The sequence below is a fragment of the Anomaloglossus baeobatrachus genome, chromosome 2 (assembly GCF_048569485.1).
Source record: "Anomaloglossus baeobatrachus isolate aAnoBae1 chromosome 2, aAnoBae1.hap1, whole genome shotgun sequence".
Lineage (NCBI taxonomy): Eukaryota > Metazoa > Chordata > Amphibia > Anura > Aromobatidae > Anomaloglossus > Anomaloglossus baeobatrachus.
Window position 1 is genome coordinate 370,390,394 of NC_134354.1, and position 19,107 is coordinate 370,409,500.

A 19,107-nucleotide genomic window follows, 5' to 3' on the forward strand; every position below is an offset into this window, starting at 1 on the left:
TACAAGATATTTTGCTGATTACTACACAAAATGGTATTGTTAGTATATTCCAACAAGAGACCTGCATTAAAAATTGATATTACACAAGCTTAATTCATACAATGAAAGTATTGCACAATCCCAAAAGAAGGTATATAGATCTACATCAAAGATTGAAACTGTATATGCCTAATACATTTAGGCTGGGAAAAAAAGGTATTGCACAATCGCATAGGAAGGTTAAAAAGTAGTTGAATTGCTCCGTCAATATATAGACCAAAGAAAAACAACTATATGATTTCAAGAGATGGCATATGAAAAAAATAACCTAATAAATATTGCATTTACAGAAAAATGATTAGAAATATACAAACAGTCACAAAAAACAGTGGCAAAGTAGCTCAGTCAATATGTAGGGTATAGAGAAACTACTATATAATCCCAAAAGATGGTATTAGGAAAAATAATACCCTAATAAATATTGCACTTGCTCATCAGTGCAACGGATGATACCAGTAGAAGAGGCAAAGGTATACAAAGGTATAGTTAGAGATACACAAACAGCCACAAAAGACAAGTGTCAGCCTGAAGATACTGTGCTAGGAGTGTATGAGTAAGGACAGATACCCTGACGTACGTTTCACCGGGTGCTTCTTCTTCGACCCTCACAAAGAAGCCTCCGGCAAAACCCGTATATTGAATCATACCACTAAATACTAACTGATCAAGGAACAATGTAGGGGTCTAGGCTACCATGTAATCACCAGACTAAGCACTGCTGGTGATTAACCAGGAGGCTTTGGGAAATGTGGGTTATAATTAAAGCTGGTCGAACTCGCAGAAAAACCGGGACCAGTGGGTCCCTGCTGAATTTTTTTAAAAAAAAAAAACAGATCTTGTCCGGAATCTGTTACCCATATGAGTCTTAGATTAAAAATGTTGGTAGAAGGGAGCACACGCGGTGTACTCACCGAACCTCCATCATGGCGGCACACTCCTTCTGGGTCATGCTTTCCCTTCCAGAGCCGACAATTAACCCTCATTGAATATTCACTGCTTTCCCTGCCCACTGAGTGGCAGTATGTGACCTCACTGCAACCAATCAAAGGCGCCAAGACGCCTGGTGGGCGGGGAAAGCAATGCAGCTGTCTGCGGGTGCATATCATGGTAATATATAAATTAATAAATAAAATAATTAGCGCAGGGTCCCCGTATTCTGATACCAGCTCAGATAAAGCCCATGGTTAGAGGCTGCAGCCCCCAGCTGTCAGGCTTCAGCTTAGCTGTGTATCAAAATAAGGCCGGAGTCACACGCTTGCGCGAGTCTCGCATCGCATCACCTGACAGCGGCACACTCTCCTGACAGGAGCGTGTATCTGCATGTATTTCTATGCAGCTGCACGCTCGTGTCCGGAGAGTGTGCGGCTGCCAGGTGATGCAATGCGAGACTCGTGCGAGTGCACCATAAGGCTGAAGTCACACACTCGCTTGAGTCTCGCATCGCATCAGCCGCCATTGCCTGATGCACTCCAGACACAAGTGGGCAGCTGCATAGAACTACATGCAGCCGGCCCGCTCCTCTCAGGAGAGTGTGTAGCCGTGCCGGATGATGCGATGTCAGACTTGTACAAGTCCCTCGCAAGTGTGACTTCACACCGACCTAAGAGGAACCGCATGCGGCCTTTTTTTTTTAATTATTTAAATAAATAATTTAAAAAAACGACGTGCGGTTCTCCCCAATTTTCATACCCAGCCAAGATAAAGCTGACTGCTGGGGCTGCATTTACAGGCTAGGGAGGTCAAGCCTAAAAATATCAGCCTCCAGCCACCCGGAATTGCCGCATCCATTAGATGTGACAAGCCTGGTGCTTTACCGGTCCTTCCCAAATGCCCTGATGCGGTGGCAATCGAGGTAATGAGGGGTTAATAACAGCGCACAGCTGTTACAACGCCCCAAATTAGTGATGGCGCAGGCATCTATGAGACACTCCGTGTCTCTAATCTGTAAATGAAAGTAAATTAACACAGACACCGAAAAAAATCCTTTATTTGAAATAAAATACAAAACACCAATCCTCTTTCACATATTTATTAACCTCAACACACCGCTGCAGGTCAGACGTAATCCACACGAGGTTCCACGACGATTCAGCTCTGCTACATTTGAATACCACAGCGAGCGGTCATAGAGCACGACCACTCGCTATGCTCTCCAGAGAATGAATCACTCAGGTAATTTGCGTCACAGCTGGAGGTTCCCACGGTTCTTCACCTGTGACTGCAGGTAATATGACCTCAGGTGGAGGTCATGGAGTTCACAGACCTGCACCTCCTAGCAGAAAACCGCAGGTTTGTTTTTTTTTGCCAAGAGATGCAGATTTGGTGCTGAAACTTTTACACCATATTCCTGCACCCAATCTACACCTTCTGGCACAAAATCGAAGCAAAAAAACAAGTAAATAAATCACGGGGTTTTTTTTGCCAGGAGATTGCCACCACATCAGGGCATTTGGGAATTGCCAGTAAAGCACCAGGCTTGTCGCGTCTAATGTATGCGACAATTCTGGGTGGCAGGAGGCGGATATTTTTAGGCTGGGTCTCACCATAGCCTGAGAATACCAGCCCCTAGCTGGGTATGAAAATAGGGGACCCCACGTTGTTGTTTTTTTTTGTTTTTCTTAATTATTTATTTAAATAAATAAATAATTAAATAATTAATTAATTAAAAAAGCATGCGGTTCCTCTTCTTTTGATACACAGCCAAGATAAGGGGGGCTGTATCCATGGGCTTTATCTGTGCTGGGTATCAGAATACCGGGGGGGACCCTGCACCAATTGCTTTATTTATTTTTATACCGCGGTACTGACCTGCATACAGTGTCTGTCAGTGATTGCAGTCAGACATTGTCACACAGGCTGGGGGCGCGTCTGACTGCAACCAAGCACAGACGACAGGACAGCCGGTGGGCGGGGAAAGCTATGTGTATGCGATCGTGGCACAGGAAGTGAATGTGCGACCCAGAGGCAGTGTGCCGCCATGATGCCGTGCCTCGGTGAGTATGACGCGCTCGCTTCATTCTTATTTTCTTTATTTTTCCTTTTATTTTTTTACATTTTTCGAGGCTGAATCCAATTTAAACATGCGGAATCCCGGGCATCTTTGAAACTTTTACAGTCAGCCCTAGTTATAATGTAACATGGTCTGGTAAGCAATGAAGGACCACCCACCTCACAATGAGAACATGCATGATTATGGAGAGCTGTAAAAAAAATTCGCCAGTGAGTATCTGAACCATTAGTTGGATTACTTTAGAGCGGACATTAAAGTACAGGGAGTTTGAAATAAAAAAAAGTGAATTCTTGGATAACTCCTCTGAGTGAACAGAGTGCCTGGATTCCCAGGCTCTGACAGGCTTTAACCAACTATGACTTTGCATGATGTCTAACAGATCAGAGTTTAGTCAGATCACGTATGAAGATGTGTCATATGGTGCCATATTCAATCATATGTAGTGTCCATTGTGCACAGTATGACGCAATATTGACACTGTAACTATTCCTTTACACATGTACTCTTCATGAGATCTGACAGTCCTGACCTTATTCCTTTAGGTAATTGGTCCTTTCGCTCATAGTGCGCCTGAGCTTTTTGGAGACTATGCTCCATATCCTGATCCTCAATATATTTCCACTCCAAGGTAGGAAGAAAAATTCTGAAAATATAACTATTGTTGTGTGTATATATATATATATATATATATATATATATATATAAAATGTGTATATGTATGTGTATATGTATGTATGTATGTATATGATTATATATATATATATGTATGTGTGTGTGTATATATATATATGTATGTATATGTATGTATGTATATGTGCATATATATTATATATGTATGTATGTATGTGTATGTATGTATATGTGCATATATATATATATATATATATATATATATATATATATATATATATATATATATATTGTAAAACAATGGTTGCTAATATGGTTTTGCCACAGGACAAAATGGCATATTATTTCTCTTGCAAATTTTACCTTTGGAGCATAGATATATCTCTCAATAGAAATATGTTTATGTTGGAAAGGTAAAATTTGTAAGAGAAATAATATGCCATTCTGTCCTGTGGCAAAACCATATTAGCAACCATTGTTATTCTTTGGTATGGGTCCCCTTTTTATGTATAATGTTATCACTTTTAGGTTTGGACTGGAATGAAACATGCTTTTCTTGTAATATCAGTTCCAAAGTTTTAATGGTGGTGGTGGTGGGTAGTTAGTAGTAGGTAGTTAGTAGTAGGTAGTTAGTTGTAGGTAGTTAGTAGTAGTAGCAGCAGCAGCATTGCTGCAGGGCATTGCAGAACCTCAGATATTCATGGTTATAACCACACATATAGTCACAGTTAGCTAATTGCTAGTGGTCATAACCATGGATACCTAAGCTCCTGCAATGCCCTGCACATCAGGTAAGAGACATAGTGAATCAGGAAAACTATACTACATTTCTAATTGGAGATGTTTGCTAATAATGGGATAGGATCTTGGAGATGGGAACACCCCTTTAAGGTGTCATGTATTATTTAATTCCTTTATAAACCATTCAGTGTGAGAATACTTAGTCACTATACTATACACACCGCATAGTGCTGAAGTTCATATGTGACCATTTCCTACCAATGGATTTTGGTTTTAAGCAGTCAGTGATTTTGCAGGATATCTTTCATGAAGTCATTAAGATCAGTAACTTCAGTATGACCTGTTTTGTTCCTTAGAGATGGCATTGCACAGCTTCCCGTGGAGGTGAGCTTTGCTGCAGGATGCAGTGACCCACAATGTAAGACGTACTCCTCCGAAGAGATTAAAACATTGGTTGGGGCTGTTGATATAACCATTCTATGCCTTGGAACTGGTAAGTGCACACAGTGTACAAATACATTTCAAACAGGAGAACTTGGTTCAGGAAAATGCTAAATCTGTATGTCATGTTTTCTTTTACTGGAACACACTTTTTGGCAAAAAAAAAATTCTTCCTAAAAATGTTAAAACTGTGTGCAACTTATAGCCCCGGAGCTGCATTCAATGATCAAGGAGACTGCTGACAGCACTGAGAGAACTGTTCTCTCCTCTTACACTGATCTGTCTGATAGGTGTCAGGTTGGAGAGAAAGCTAGCAGCACAGACATATTACTAAAGCTGCATGAATGCTACAAGTTCAGAGTATGGAAGGACTTTTCTGTTCATGTTAACAGTCACGTCTGGAAGGAACTTCAAAACTGTTTACACAGTGTGCAGCAGAGGTGTGTGATTTGTTGGAGTTGTGCTGTGTGTGTTGGTGTACCAGAGCTGTGTGTGTCTGGGTGTGCGCATATAGTAGAGCTGTGCATGTGTATGTAGCAGAGTTATGTATAGGCATAAGCAGTGGGGCTATGTGTGTGAGCATATGCAGCAGAGCTAAAAGTGCCTCTACTGTGGATGCAGCAGAGTTGTTTCTGTACGCTACAAATAGTGTACATAATATACAGTATGTGCGGCAAAGAGATGCAACGATAGATGAATGGCCTCCATATTCTACCCTAGTGCATTCAAATTTGTGATATTGACCCCTCCACTTCTTAACACCACCAGGAATCTGTTAACTTGTAGAACTATGTGTTCCAGTTTTTTGCTGTCTAAATCTACGGTTCTTATAGTAATTGGAAAATTACACTACATTGTTATCAACAGTACTACAGCCTTTTTCTTTGGCAGATCAGCGACATGGATTAGGTGATTTATCAGACAACTTTGTACTTAGTTAAAAAAGGCACATGTTCATCAAGGTCAACTAAGAGATGAGAGGATAAATGGAATGGGTTATACGTACATCCATAATGCTCTAAAAGAGATTTATTTTTTTTTCCCTCCTGATTTAGACTGTCCCAATTTTTCCCCTAAAAAAAAGCATATAATGAGGAAAATTCTCAATATATGAGCCATTAAGGTGGACATGGAGTCAGCTCAAGTGTGGTTGGGTCCATGTCTGCACTACTCAGAAATACATCAAAGACCAAGAGAAATTAAAGGGGGCTTTACACGCTACGACATCGCTAATGCAAACTCGTTGGGGTCACGGAATTGGTGACGCACATCCAGCCGCATTAGCGTTGCCGTTGCGCGTGACACCTATGAGCGATTTTGCATCGTTGCAAAAACGTGCAAAATCGCTCATCGGTGACATGGGGGTCCATTCTCAAAAATCGTTAGTGCAGTAGTAACAAGGTTGTTCCTCGTTCCTGCGGCAGCACACATCGCTCCGTGTGACACCGCAGGAACGAGGAAGCTACCCTTACCTGCCTCCCGGCTGCTATGCGGAAGGAGGGAGGTGGGCGGGATGTTACGTCCCGCTCATCTCCGCCCCTCCGCTTCTATTGGGCGGTGGTTCAGTGACGCAGCTGTGACGTCGCTGTGACGCTGAACGAACTGCCCCCTTAGAAAGGAGGCGGTTCGCCGGTCACAGCGACGTCGCCGGGCAGATAAGTAGTGTGACGGGTCTGGGCGATGTTGTGCGGCACGGGCAGCGATTTGCCCGTGTCACACAACAGATGGGGGCGGGTACCCACGCTAGCGATATCGGTACCAATATCGCAGCATGTAAAGCGGCCTTTAGAGTATATGTGCAAATTACAAAACGTTATTGGAGATCACACACAGGACATAACATCACAGATTAAAATCTACCTAGAGAATAAAGGGGGTATACAACATGTGTGATGGAACAGTGGGTAACAAATCACTTCCCAATCTATATTCATGCTTCATCTATCCACAGTAATACAGGTGGATTAAATCAAAAGGACAAAATAAACAAAACATGGGTTTGTTATAAGGTGGAGATGAGGGGGTGATGGGAAAATTAGTGGATAATAATATTAACCCACAACAAGTTCTAAAATGCAAGTGGACAGGGCCATAGAAGGTTCCTAAAAAATCATGAAGTTCCCCTGGCGAAGATAGGGGGGAAAACAGGATAATTGAAAGGGAGATGGACCTCATGGCACTCCATAATCCTCTAAAGGAGGTGCAAAGAGATTTTACTAAAAAGGATCAATATCCAAAAGCAGTAATAATGTGGATATAAAGGGAGCAAGAGGTTGGTAAAAAAAAGTCCATAATCATTACCTAAAGTGCTGATGCAATAGAAGGGAACCTAGATCTGGTCCAACAAATCACCCATGTTATGTCCTGTGTGTGTTCTCCAATAAAGTTTTGTCATTTGCACATATACTATAAAGGTGGCTTTACACACTGCAACATCGCAAACGACATCGCTGTAACGTCACCAGTTTTGTGACGTTATAGCGACCTCCCCAGCGACATTGCAGTGTGTGAAACACATCAGCGACCTGGCCCCTGCTGTGAAGTTGCTGATCGCTACAAATCGTTCAGGACCATTCTTTGGTCCTTTGTTTCCCGCTGTGCAGCAAAGTCTGTGTGTAAAGGGGACTTTACAGCGACTTCCCTTTTCAAAAAGCTGCTTTACAACGTCCCCAATGACTAGCTAGGTCGTTCTGCAGGTCCGGATCGCTGTTACGTCGTTGGCCAGGTCTGCCTGTTTGACAGCTCACCAGAGACTTTGTAGCGATCCCGGCCAGGTTGGGATCGCTGGTGGGATCGCTAGAAAGTCTCAGTGTGTAAAGGGGCCTTAAGTTTTTCTTGGTCTTTAAAACGCATATAAGCGTTTTAAAACCATGGATGTGACTCCAGCCTTATTCTGAGGCAAGCTGTTCCACAAAATAAAGCCGGAGTTACACTTGCAAGTCTCGCATCGGTATCACCCGGCACGGCTGCACACTCTCCGGACAGGAGCGGGTCAGCTGCAGGTATTTCTGTGCAGCTGAGATGCTCCTGTCTGGAGAATGTGCAGTCGTGCCAGGTGATACCGATTCGAGACTCGCAAGTGTGACTCCAGCCTAATAGTTCTCATGGTAAAGGAGTTTTGCCTCCTGCGGAGATTGAACCTCTTGTCTTATTGATGTTTGCATTAAAAAGCTTTTGACAATATATTTTTTGAGTGGGACATTTCAGGCCTTGCACAAGTTAATTAGTTCACCCATAGATATCTCTTCTCAAGACTAAATAAATGGTTAATATTATTGGACCAATAGCAGGAAACATCCATAGCAGATGGAGGGACTGCCTGATTTTGATTTTAGGGATCTTAAAAATACTTGATCTGGATAAATCTGAAAAAATTCTTCTCCCAGTCTACCAATTTGTGCCTTATATACTGTACACTCCTGCATATAGTTAGGAGGATTGAAAAGAAAAAAAAATATGATTATGTAATTTTTTTTTCTCCTCTCCATGGTGGACATTCAGTCAAATATTACTTTTAGGGAAGGAGGCGTTGTTAGCATTGTCACTTGTGACAAAGACATATTTCCTGATCTCACGAGACGTATCATTTAGGTCAGAACTATAGGCATCTACAGTGAATACAATACCAAACAATGAAGGCACGGGAAAATACACATTCATTGTAAGAGTTTTCCCTAAATGATCTATTTCTTTTTCAGAGAAAATTCTGGCCTAGATAAGTTTCTAGGATGAACTCTAAAGATAGGGAACAATGGCAATACAATGATTTCAGTAACTTTACCCTTTGTCTCTTAGGTACATCTGTGGAGATGGAGAGCAAAGACAGAGAGAATCTCATGCTCCCCGGTCTCCAGGCTACATTACTAAAAGATGCTGTGGCTTCAGGTAAAATCGCCATACACATTTGTACTTACAAAATTACTACTGTTTAAGTATTGCTGAATGAAGTAGTTCAACAGCCTCTATAAGGAATATCGTGGAATACTGAAAATAGAATGTGAATGGAAGTAAATCTGCTGTAACGTGAAATAACTTCAGCTGACAGCTATTCCTCCCAGGTCTACAATAAACCAGCCTACTTGTTGATTTCAATGGGGAGAGTGGAATACCACACTATCACATAGCTTTCACAAGACATCAAGTCATGTTGAAATCTAATATAGCCCTATGCCCCCAATCCCCAACTTTCGCTGATGGGGGAGAGTCAGGAAAACCAATGCACATTATCACCTAATACCACTAAAATCAAGAGATGTATCTTATAGGATGTGTAAACATGCTGCTGGTTTAAATCTTGTAACATGGGTCATTGTCCTACTAAAAGTGGCAAGCTGCCATAAAGACAAGAATTTAGTCAGCACTTTGATTAGTTAAAGAGTAACCGTCTTAATTTTTATTTCATAAATCAATAGTACACATGAAAATAATAAACTTTGTAATATATCTTATCAAACAAATCTGCTTCTTTCTCACCCAATATGACTGCAGGATAGTGAGGAACAGGGGCTCCTATACTGTCCGTCACGCTAGGGGACTCTATGTTATCCCTGTCCTCAGGGTTAGCGCTAATGGTGGAGATGCCCGAGTCTCGTGCCTGGCTATACTCCTGACCAGAGCTAAACTGTTCTCCCCCAGAGAGGGGGCAAGAGTGTGTGGAAACACAGAAAAACAGAAACTCAGACACACTGCAAACTGACAGGAACAAACAGTCTGAAACTAAGGAGAAAAGCAAATGAAGTAAAGGGCCCGTTACACGCTACGATATATCAAACGATATGTCGTCGGGTTCACGTCGTAAGTGACGCACATCCGGCATCGTTTGACAAATCGTAGCGTGTGACAGCTACGAGCGACTGTGAACGAGCAAAAATACTCACCTTATCGTTGCTCGTTGACACGTCGCTCGTTTTCAAAAAATCGATCGTCCTTCTGCGCGCCGGTTGTTCATCGTTCCCGAGGCAGCACACATCGCTCCATGTGACACCCCGTGAACGATGAACTGCAGCTTACCTGCATCCCGCCGGCAATGCGGAAGGAAGGAGGTGGGGGAATGTTACGTCCCGCTCATCTCTGCCCCTTCGCTTCTATTGGGCAGCTGCTGTGTGACGTCACTGTGATGCCGAACGTCCCTCCCCCTTCAGGAAGAGGATGTTCGTCGCCCACAGCGAGGTCATTCGGGAGGTAAGTACGTGTGACGGGGGTTACCGACTTTGTGCGACATGGGCAACAAATTGCCCGTAACGCACAAACGATGGGGGCGGGTGCGATTGCACATGCGAACGCACGATAAATCGACGCATGTAACGGGCCCTTAAGGCCGCAACAAAAGGCCAACAAGGGTTAACATCACAATTGCTCACAGCAATAATGCACAACAACCACTAGTAAGTCTGAATCAAATTATCTTTCCAGATCAGTATAGACAAGCTATAACTGGCACTAACGGAAGTGTACAGCTAGCATATACAGGATGTTGAATGAATATGACTGGCTCTCTCACAGCATGTGACTAAAGGAGATTAAGAAGCACATTAACTCTTGCTAGCCTTCCTATGCACTACAAGACTGTGGGTTGATTCCCCAGTCTCCCTGTGGAGATCAGGCATCAGAGAAGTTAGAAGGCAGAGTGCAAGAATCTGGAGTTTCCACAGATCCTGACACCTCCATGACAGTCGGCAATGCCAGCAAAAGCCTCCTTGTGACACCAAGATTGATGAATCATTTTCAAAATTTGCAATTCACCGGTAAATTCTGTATTCAGTGATGATCGATTATTACATTGCTGAGATTGAAGATGACAGATACTACTGATAAGATTTCATTTGGAAGGGAGGTGAGGGGGAGGGCTCTGCCTTTAGCTCCTCCCCCCTCTTCCCTCTACCAGCCTACATAAAATCTTATCAGTAGTATCTGCCATCTCCTTTCTCAGTAATGTAATAATCTGTCTTCACTAAAAATACATTGTGTCAATTGAGAATTTTGAAGATGAAAGAACAGTCCAAAAGGAGAAAGAAGCAGATTTCTCTGGTGACATATGTTACAAAGTTTCTTATTTTCATGTGTATTATTATTTTATTCAGTCAAAATTAAAACAACATTTAATCTTAAAGCCCCACAGTCCAAATGTCCAGCCACAAGTATCAGGGGACCCAGTGTGTGCTCACACCATTATACCCCACTTCCACTGGCCTTAACTGTTGACACTTGACAACAAGGGTTCATTAATTCATGCTGGTTATCCAAAATTCTGACTGTCCCATCAGCATTGTGAGACAAAAATGTGGATTCACTGCTCAGTAATACCATTTTTTTGCCCACTACTGTATTTCCTTTCTGTCTTCCTAAGACACCAATGATACTCAAGCTGGCTATTTGCCGACAAAGCCCATCAGTAGTAAAGGACATAAAATTGTGCGCTCCACACAGTTGGATAACCAGAGTTGTATTCAACTGCAGGTCACTTTCCTGTGCACTGCCTATTTGTCTGAACAATTCTTGTTATCCTCTTTTAACCCCTTCCTTCAATGAATCATTTCTGTGCACAGGATCCCTTTTGTTGGATGTTCTCCTTGATCACGCCATTCTTGGTTTTCTTTTGACACCATTGCATGAGAAAACCCCATGAGGTTGGCAGTTTTTGGAATACTGGCCTCGGGTAGTCTAGTGTGACGCCCTGGACTAGTCAGGTCATTCCAGGTAGTCACACACAACACCACACCCCCTCCCGATTAGGTGACATCAGTCAAACTAAAAACCTTGTCACCACCCTCCAGGTTTGATGTCCACACCAGTGGGGCAGAGCCAGGCAGTTGGCTCCGCCCACCGAGGAGTTCACAGGCCTGGAGGCGGGAAAACACAGACACAAGAGGAGAGTACAAGAGGAGAGTAGTCTAGAGGAGGTGGAGATAAGTCAAGTTCAGGGGCAGTCCTGTGTCCAGGCCTGCCAAGAGACTACCAGGTGGCTGGGTCGGAGCCCAGTCGCCATTGGCAACGAGGCAGACAGTGGTGGCCGCCTGCAGGAGTTTGGATTACAGCCGGTGGAACCGTAGGGACCGGGGTCGGGCGGTGGCCCGCCAGTACCGAACCGGGGAACCGATTGGAAACCGGAGCACCAGGAGGGGTACTCAGACCCGGACAAAGCCCTGAACCGACAGGGCCGAGTCAAATCAACTGATTGCGGACAGGACTTAAGGACCTATTCCACAAAAGCCCAGTTAGAAGACAACAGCCCAACCATACAGGGTAAAGCCATCGCCAAAGCATAGAGACTCAAAGGGCCAGCGTCTGTGGGCAAACGGGCTCCTACGGCATATACAAGTCGGGGAGCGGACTACCGGTGTCTAGGCATAATAGTCAAACATTTACACACAGAGGTGCAGGAGAAAGGCGGAAACCACCAACCTATTCTGGGAGAAGCTGCAGCCGGCTGCGGGCCCTGTTCATCACTCCGTTTGGTTTACCAGAGACTCCAGTGTGTTGTGTCAGAGTACACCAGTGCCTTCGGGCCGCGCCGCACCAGCGTCCAGCACTCACTACCCGCTCCCCCGCCTCAGCACCCCTCCTCCAGGCCCCTGGGACCATCATTTTCCTACTCACGGAGGGGTCAACACCAATCTGCACAACACCGTCCCCGGGAGGCCTAGTTAATGGCAGCGGTGGTGTCCATCTATTCACCACAACCCGTGGGTGGCGTCACGAACTTACATCCCAAACCAAATCACCGCGGCCCCGGCCGTGGAACTCCTCACCCAAGTCCCCGCGTGTAGCACCAACCCCCTTGCAGAGCGACATGACCCCCGGGTCCGTGAGAGGCTCGAGCCACCACCCGCAGTACGAGCACAGATCCGAGTGGCTCGGCGGTCGCAGCCGAGCCCGCGGGGTGGTACACTAGCACCGATGACCATATCTTGTTTGAAGTCATTTGCATAACTGTTTTTCACATTCAAATATTGATTTTCAGTGAAACTGATCCACAGGACAGTTGCTCAATTGATTGTCTAATTGTCAGACAGCTGGTGTCTCTAATAAGCAATTTTTCAGTGTTAGGACGGGTCCAGAAAAAACAATTTTCATTTGTATTGACATCTGGGTGTCTGTTTTTTAAATCCGTATGGCATTCCATTTTTGATCTGATTTTTTTTTATAAGCAAGTCTTTACTGAAATACTGAAGAGACTAATACATGCTGTAATATTTTTCCTCTACCTGGACACTCAGTCTGTGTGATAATACTGTCACTAGAACATCCCTAGTGAATGACATTGATCCATCTGCTATCCTTGTTCAATCGAAATGTAATGGTCTGTGCATACGGTGCAGTTTTGTCTGGTTTTTTTTCTGAGTAGTTTTTTCACAAAACCTGAAGGGTTTCCTGATGCCAGCAAAGTGTACGAGAATCCTGACATCTCATACATACATTGAGTATTTTCTCCTTACATGTTTGGCACAGAATTAAATCTGCAGTATGACAATTCTTTCAGTATTTTTGTTGCAGATTTCACCCATACTAATGAATGGGAGAAATCTGCACCAAAAACACATGTAAGAAGACCACTAAAAATGCATGAAAAACACGCATATTTTACTCTGCATTTTTGTTGCCAAGAGATGTAGAAAGAACATGGACAGTGCATATACATATGATTCCCTTATGTGACGAAGCAGTTATATGAGTAAGGCTGCCATCGCACGGTCGTATACCTCATCCGAGGATCTCATCGCCATGTTCAGACTGGCTGGCAGCTCTCCTGACCCGAGCTTGACAGCTGCATAGAAATACATGCTGTCAGGAGAGCCGCCAGCCGTCTGAGCATTACAATCTTCAGACAAATATGTTACTGCACTCAAAACATCAAAATGAACCAGCGTATGAAGAACCAGTCCTGGAACCAGTCATCATTACCTCCCCTCCTGTCTAATACAGTATAATGTATACTGATATATATTGAAGAACATAAAGCTTCTTAAAGGAATTGTCAGAATGTAGTTGTAATTTATTTGGGCAGTCAGGAGATTGGCAATCGAGTTTTCATCCCTTATATCTATAACATCATTAAATTCTGCTGAATCTTTTCTTTTGGTGTTTCCATATTGAAGCTATCATTAGGTTTATATCTGAAATAATATTTAATAGCACTACTTGGTAAGTTTTGTCCTGAAACCAGGATATCTGGTGTAATCCAATGCTTGTCCATGTGTTAATGTGTATATTGGGTTGACAGTGAATTTATTGCTCTTATATAACCTTCAGCGGCAGGCCGTCCAGTTGTCTTATTGCTGTTTAATGCCGGACCTCTGAATATTTCCTGGGCTCAGAACAGTACCGGTGTCCACGCGGTCTTGGAATGTTTTTTTCCTGCCCAAGCTGCGGGAACTGCAATTGCTAAAGTCTTAACAGGAGCACAAGGAGCAAATCCAGCTGGAAGACTTCCAGCCACATGGCCAGCTGGGATGGACCAGGTGAGTATGTAATGGATGCCTTTCAGTAGTTTTAATGTTAATACTCCATATTATGTCTTTGGGCCAGAACATAAAATGAAAGTACCTAAATGTTTGTTCTCTTTGAAAGGTTCCAGCAATGGAAAACTACACCATGCATGGGCGGACATACCGCTATTATGGGAAGCAGATCCCTCTGTACCCATTTGGGTATGGACTTTCCTATACAACATTTCAGTACAGTGACTTGGTGGTGACCCCAAGCATCCTTCAGCTTTGTGGAACCCTGGACTTATCTGTACAAGTGAAAAATTCAGGCTTAAGAACAGGAGATGAGGTGAGCATAAAACAACCTTCATTACATATAAGCAGGAACACAGTATGGCAACTGAATCCATACTGCCCTAAACTGCTCAAATTTGTTCATTAATTGCCACAGTGAAAATCCCATTGAGCAGCCTAAGCAGAAGTTCCCAGAATTCTGGTATAAATTGCTTAGAAATATCACAAAATCCTTCTACAACGCAGAGTTGTGGAAAAATGTTGCAACTTTTTTGGCGTTGTCTTACCAGTTTCTCCCAGCTCTACTAAAATGGGTGAAGAATGGTCATGTCGCCGCAACTTATCTAATTCATGACAAGCTGTGGCAGAAATCTTATTCTAGAACCTGATTAGAGTAAGAATAGTGTTAAGGTGCACACCACTTGTCAGACACATTGAATTCATTAAGAAACATGCACCTCTTATTGAATCAGGAGCTTCTAACTCCTTAACGCCCCCTCATCAAGACTGGCATGAACATCACGGCCCTTGATGAATCGGGGTGCAAGTGTTTTTGAAAAAGGTATTGTTTGGAAGTGTCCAGTGGAAATCCAGCTACACATTTACAATAGTTCTTCTGGATTGTAGCCTCTGCTCCATTTATTCTCTACAAAATATAGCCAAGTGCCGTGTTGATGGGGCATTTCAGTGGGGTTCCACAGTCAAACCACCAATTCACAAGTTATCACATATTCTTTGTATAGCTGATGATTTTAATAATGGGAATAACCCTTTAAGTAGAATATGTTCACATATAGCATTCATCTTCGGAGCAGTTTTAACCTACCAGTCACAAGTCTCTGGGGTTACTGTGACTTTTACAAAAAATAAGACCGTGACTAGAGGGTCATTTTAAGAGTATAGTAGATCATAGTAGCAAGTAGGAAGCACAAGAACGAGGACTGAAACAATATGATAAATTGCTTTATTATTTAATTCATATCTGCTCCACATGTCTATAAGAAAATTAAAGAGGGTCCAACACAATAAACCAGGATCAACCTAAAACATTTAAAAAAAGGCTCAATAGAACTATAGAAAAGAAAGAAGTACGCCCATGCCAAGGGATTACCTAAAATGAATCACTGTTTATTTATTAATGTACAGACAAAAACATGGCACACGATAAAGACAAGATAAAGACATGCTCATAATAAAGCATGTGTCATATCCTCAGACATGGAGGAGACCCCACACATATCGCCACTAAGAAGTGTGGCTTACTGAGGTGGTAAAGTCTACAGTATATCCATACCACAACACCTATCTGTGCCATGGTGAAGAGTGATCTACTGAACCACTACCACATCACAAATACATTGCCGAGATGAAGTGGGCACAGGAGCTGTGCTGCCATCCTCAGCACCATCTGGCTGTTACATACAGTTAGGCTCTTGCTGCTATGGATGATTCCAATTATTTAACCCCTTGGTGTGCCTGCTTGCTCAGTATATCGCCGTGACACGATTGACGGATGTCTTGGCAGACAAAGGCCTCACAGTCGCCACAAGGTCTGCCAAGTACAGAAGCTTTATCAGCCCTTCCCAAGGAGGGTTCAATAGACTGCCTGTCAGTATATAGGCTGTGTGTCCACGATCAGTATTCACAGCGATTTGGATGTAGCATGCTTCAGCTGCGTCTAAAACGCTGCGTTGTACAGTACATGCACAGTGGATGAGATTTCTAGAAATCCTGTGCCCACTGTGCTTCTATTTTCTGAAGCAAACACTGACCTGCAGTGCGGCTTTCCAGACCGCAGCATGTCAACTGTTTGCTACAGAATCACAAGTGTCCTCCGTAGGGAGAACACAAGCGATATACCACAGCGCACTGAACCCTGATTATGGGCACGGGCCGCTGCGGTCTCCTGCAGAGGAGACACGTGGCCCCACAGGTCAGGACATGCTGAGTCCAGAACGCTGCAAGTCCTGATCGTGTGCATGTAGCCTTACAGACATTGTGTGTTCAGGAAGATGCTTCAGGAAAATGCAAAAAGTTACAAAAGTATATACATACATATTACGACCCCTTTAGAAATTCCTTAAAAGTCCTAAACTAGTAGAAAGTATTGAAGGTGAAGCTACTGTATAGATGACTACTACAGTTCTAAAAAGTTAACAATAATCAAGAGTGGCAATGGTGATGACGCTATCCAGAAAAATCTACTGAATGTCTAAGTAACCATGTGCATTTCTATGGAACATAAATATAAATATAAATATATATATATATATATATATATATATATATATATATATATATATATATATATATATATATACTGTATGTGTGTGTGTGTGTGTGTGTGTGAGTGTGTATATATGTGTATGAAACGCCCACGCCGGGGCTTGCAGGGCTCGCACGGTCACCGGGCCGGTGGTATTCGGGGTCAGGCTGTGAGTGGCCCGACCCGGCTTCCGTGACCCCGGCGGGTTTCAATAAAAGGAAAGTCCGACCGTCAGTCCGGTGTTACAAGGGGGACGTAAGGAGGGTAACGGGGTCCCTGGGGGGGGGCTTGCCATCACTCTCCCCCAGGAAACGGGACGGGGGGTGCTTGCAGCACCACCCGTGGTTTGCGGCCAGGTGTTCAGCCGCCGCTGCGCGGTCTCTCTCCGGGGCAGGTGTTACGGGCAGCCGGATGGAATCGCTCCCCACGGGTGGAGCGGGGGAGCCCCGGGAGGTTAATGAGACCCAGGGCAACAGTCCTCAGGGACACCGGGGGCACAGTGCGGCGGCATTACTCACAGCAGTCACGGTGTGCGGTTCCAGTTGTTCTTTATTTAAAGTCCGTTTCACATCGCACCCGGGTGCTGGTCCTCGCCGCCTGTAGCCTTTGGTCGGTCCCGGGCAGGTAGGAGGAAGGGGTGTCCGGTGAGGTGTTCTGGGGGTCTCTCCCTTTCGGTGCGTTAGTGCCGTCCCCGTGGCATAGAGCATCTTGGGAACTCGCCGCCTCTCTGTCTCTCTCATCCCCGGTAGCGGACCAACACAACCGCCACCGAGTACAACTTTCTCCAGGGAACCCCAGTCCTCAGCTCCATTCCCCTCCTCTAGGTGTTATCAGCCCTGGTTTCGTGGCATCTCCTCAACAGGAGCTGTTCTCTGGACGTCTGCACTCCCTTGCAGCCCCTGACGTTCTGCCTAAAACTTCTGTGTGCTCTGCACTAAACTCACTCCTTCAGGCCCCCCTCCCCTTGGTTGTCATGTGGACCTGCCTGCCTGTGTCCAGCCACCTGCTCATTAAGGAGACAGGATGAGTCATGGACTCAGAACAAACTTCATGCTGCAAATGCTGTTAACTCCTTCCTGCCAGTGTGATGTTAGTGTGTGTTGTGGGGACCCTTCTTCCTCCTGCTCGGGAAAAATGGGGTAACATTTAATACCCTGTAACGACTTGTTTACAGGGGCGTTACACGTGTATATATATATTATATATAATATTACTGAGGACCTTGATGGCTGCCTTATGCTTGTTCTGTCTGTCATGAACATAGGGTGATTGAAAACTCTATATCCTTTCCACAGGTAATACAAGTGTACATGAGCTGGTCCAATGCATCAGTGCCAGTTCCCCGCTGGCAGTTAGTAGGCATTCAACGAGTAACCATTCCGCTAAGTGGATCTGTTAAGGTTTCTTTCTCCGTTTTACCTCGCCAACGAGCAGTTTGGACAAAGTACTGGATTCTTGAACCAGGAGAATTCAGCCTCTATGTTGGAGGACAGCAACCTTTTCAAATAACAAAAGTGCCATCTAATGTCTTACACGCTACCTTCACAGTCCAGGGAGAGGTTCGTCCATTAAATACCTGCTGAATGGACATTGCTCACTTTCTCCACCATATAGTGATATCTTAAAAGAAATGTTTCTTAATTTCATTAAGTTGAATCTAATTAAAAACTAAAGAGTCTTTATTTTGTGTGTGATTCATCATATTGTTCAATTGTATTTTTTGAAGAAAAGAAAAAACAAAACACAAATAAAACTTTTGTAAAATTGTTTTTCATTGCTAAAAATTGTTCTTCCATTACCATGCAGAAGATGCATTGTGGCCGATCAAGTGAAAGCATACAGCAAGATAAAGAAGTTTGACGGTATAAAGAGTAACCAAAGTTTAATTTATCTTTAAGAGTTTTGCCCAGCATGGAACGTTATGAAACTCATTTGGAGTACTGATGATGGCAGTGAATGGGTCAGCACCTGTGTTTGACTATCTCTGGGGATTAATGTGCTGCAGACTGTTCTCTGAAGCAGAACACCTGTAGGTGATGTGTGCTGACCCTTTCACTGCCATCATCTGTACTCCAAATGAGTAAGTTCTGATATCCATGCAACTGAAGGCAGGTAAACAAGTTGGGGAAAAGCAGGGGTTTGGAAGCCACTTAAATTCAAATTTTATTTCCAGGAATGAAGACATTCATTCCTGGAAATAAAATTTCTAATTTAATTGATCACTTCTAATTAAAGTGGTTTTTAAAAGTCTCATAATTTTA

The 19,107-nt window shown here is 43.7% G+C and overlaps 1 protein-coding gene across 1 annotated transcript in view; it reads left to right on the forward strand.

The window, feature by feature from the left end:
* LOC142289775 (uncharacterized) overlaps positions 1-18,581 on the forward strand; it is a 50,491-nt gene extending 31,910 nt beyond the window's left edge. Inside the window, exons 7-12 of the mRNA XM_075333705.1 lie at positions 3,592-3,677; positions 4,777-4,913; positions 8,657-8,740; positions 14,105-14,319; positions 14,429-14,635; positions 18,142-18,581. Coding sequence (XP_075189820.1) covers positions 3,592-3,677; positions 4,777-4,913; positions 8,657-8,740; positions 14,105-14,319; positions 14,429-14,635; positions 18,142-18,429 — 1,017 coding nt within the window. The 3' untranslated portion in view covers positions 18,430-18,581. The remainder of the gene's footprint in view (positions 1-3,591; positions 3,678-4,776; positions 4,914-8,656; positions 8,741-14,104; positions 14,320-14,428; positions 14,636-18,141) is intronic.
* The last annotated feature ends 526 nt before the right edge of the window (positions 18,582-19,107 follow it).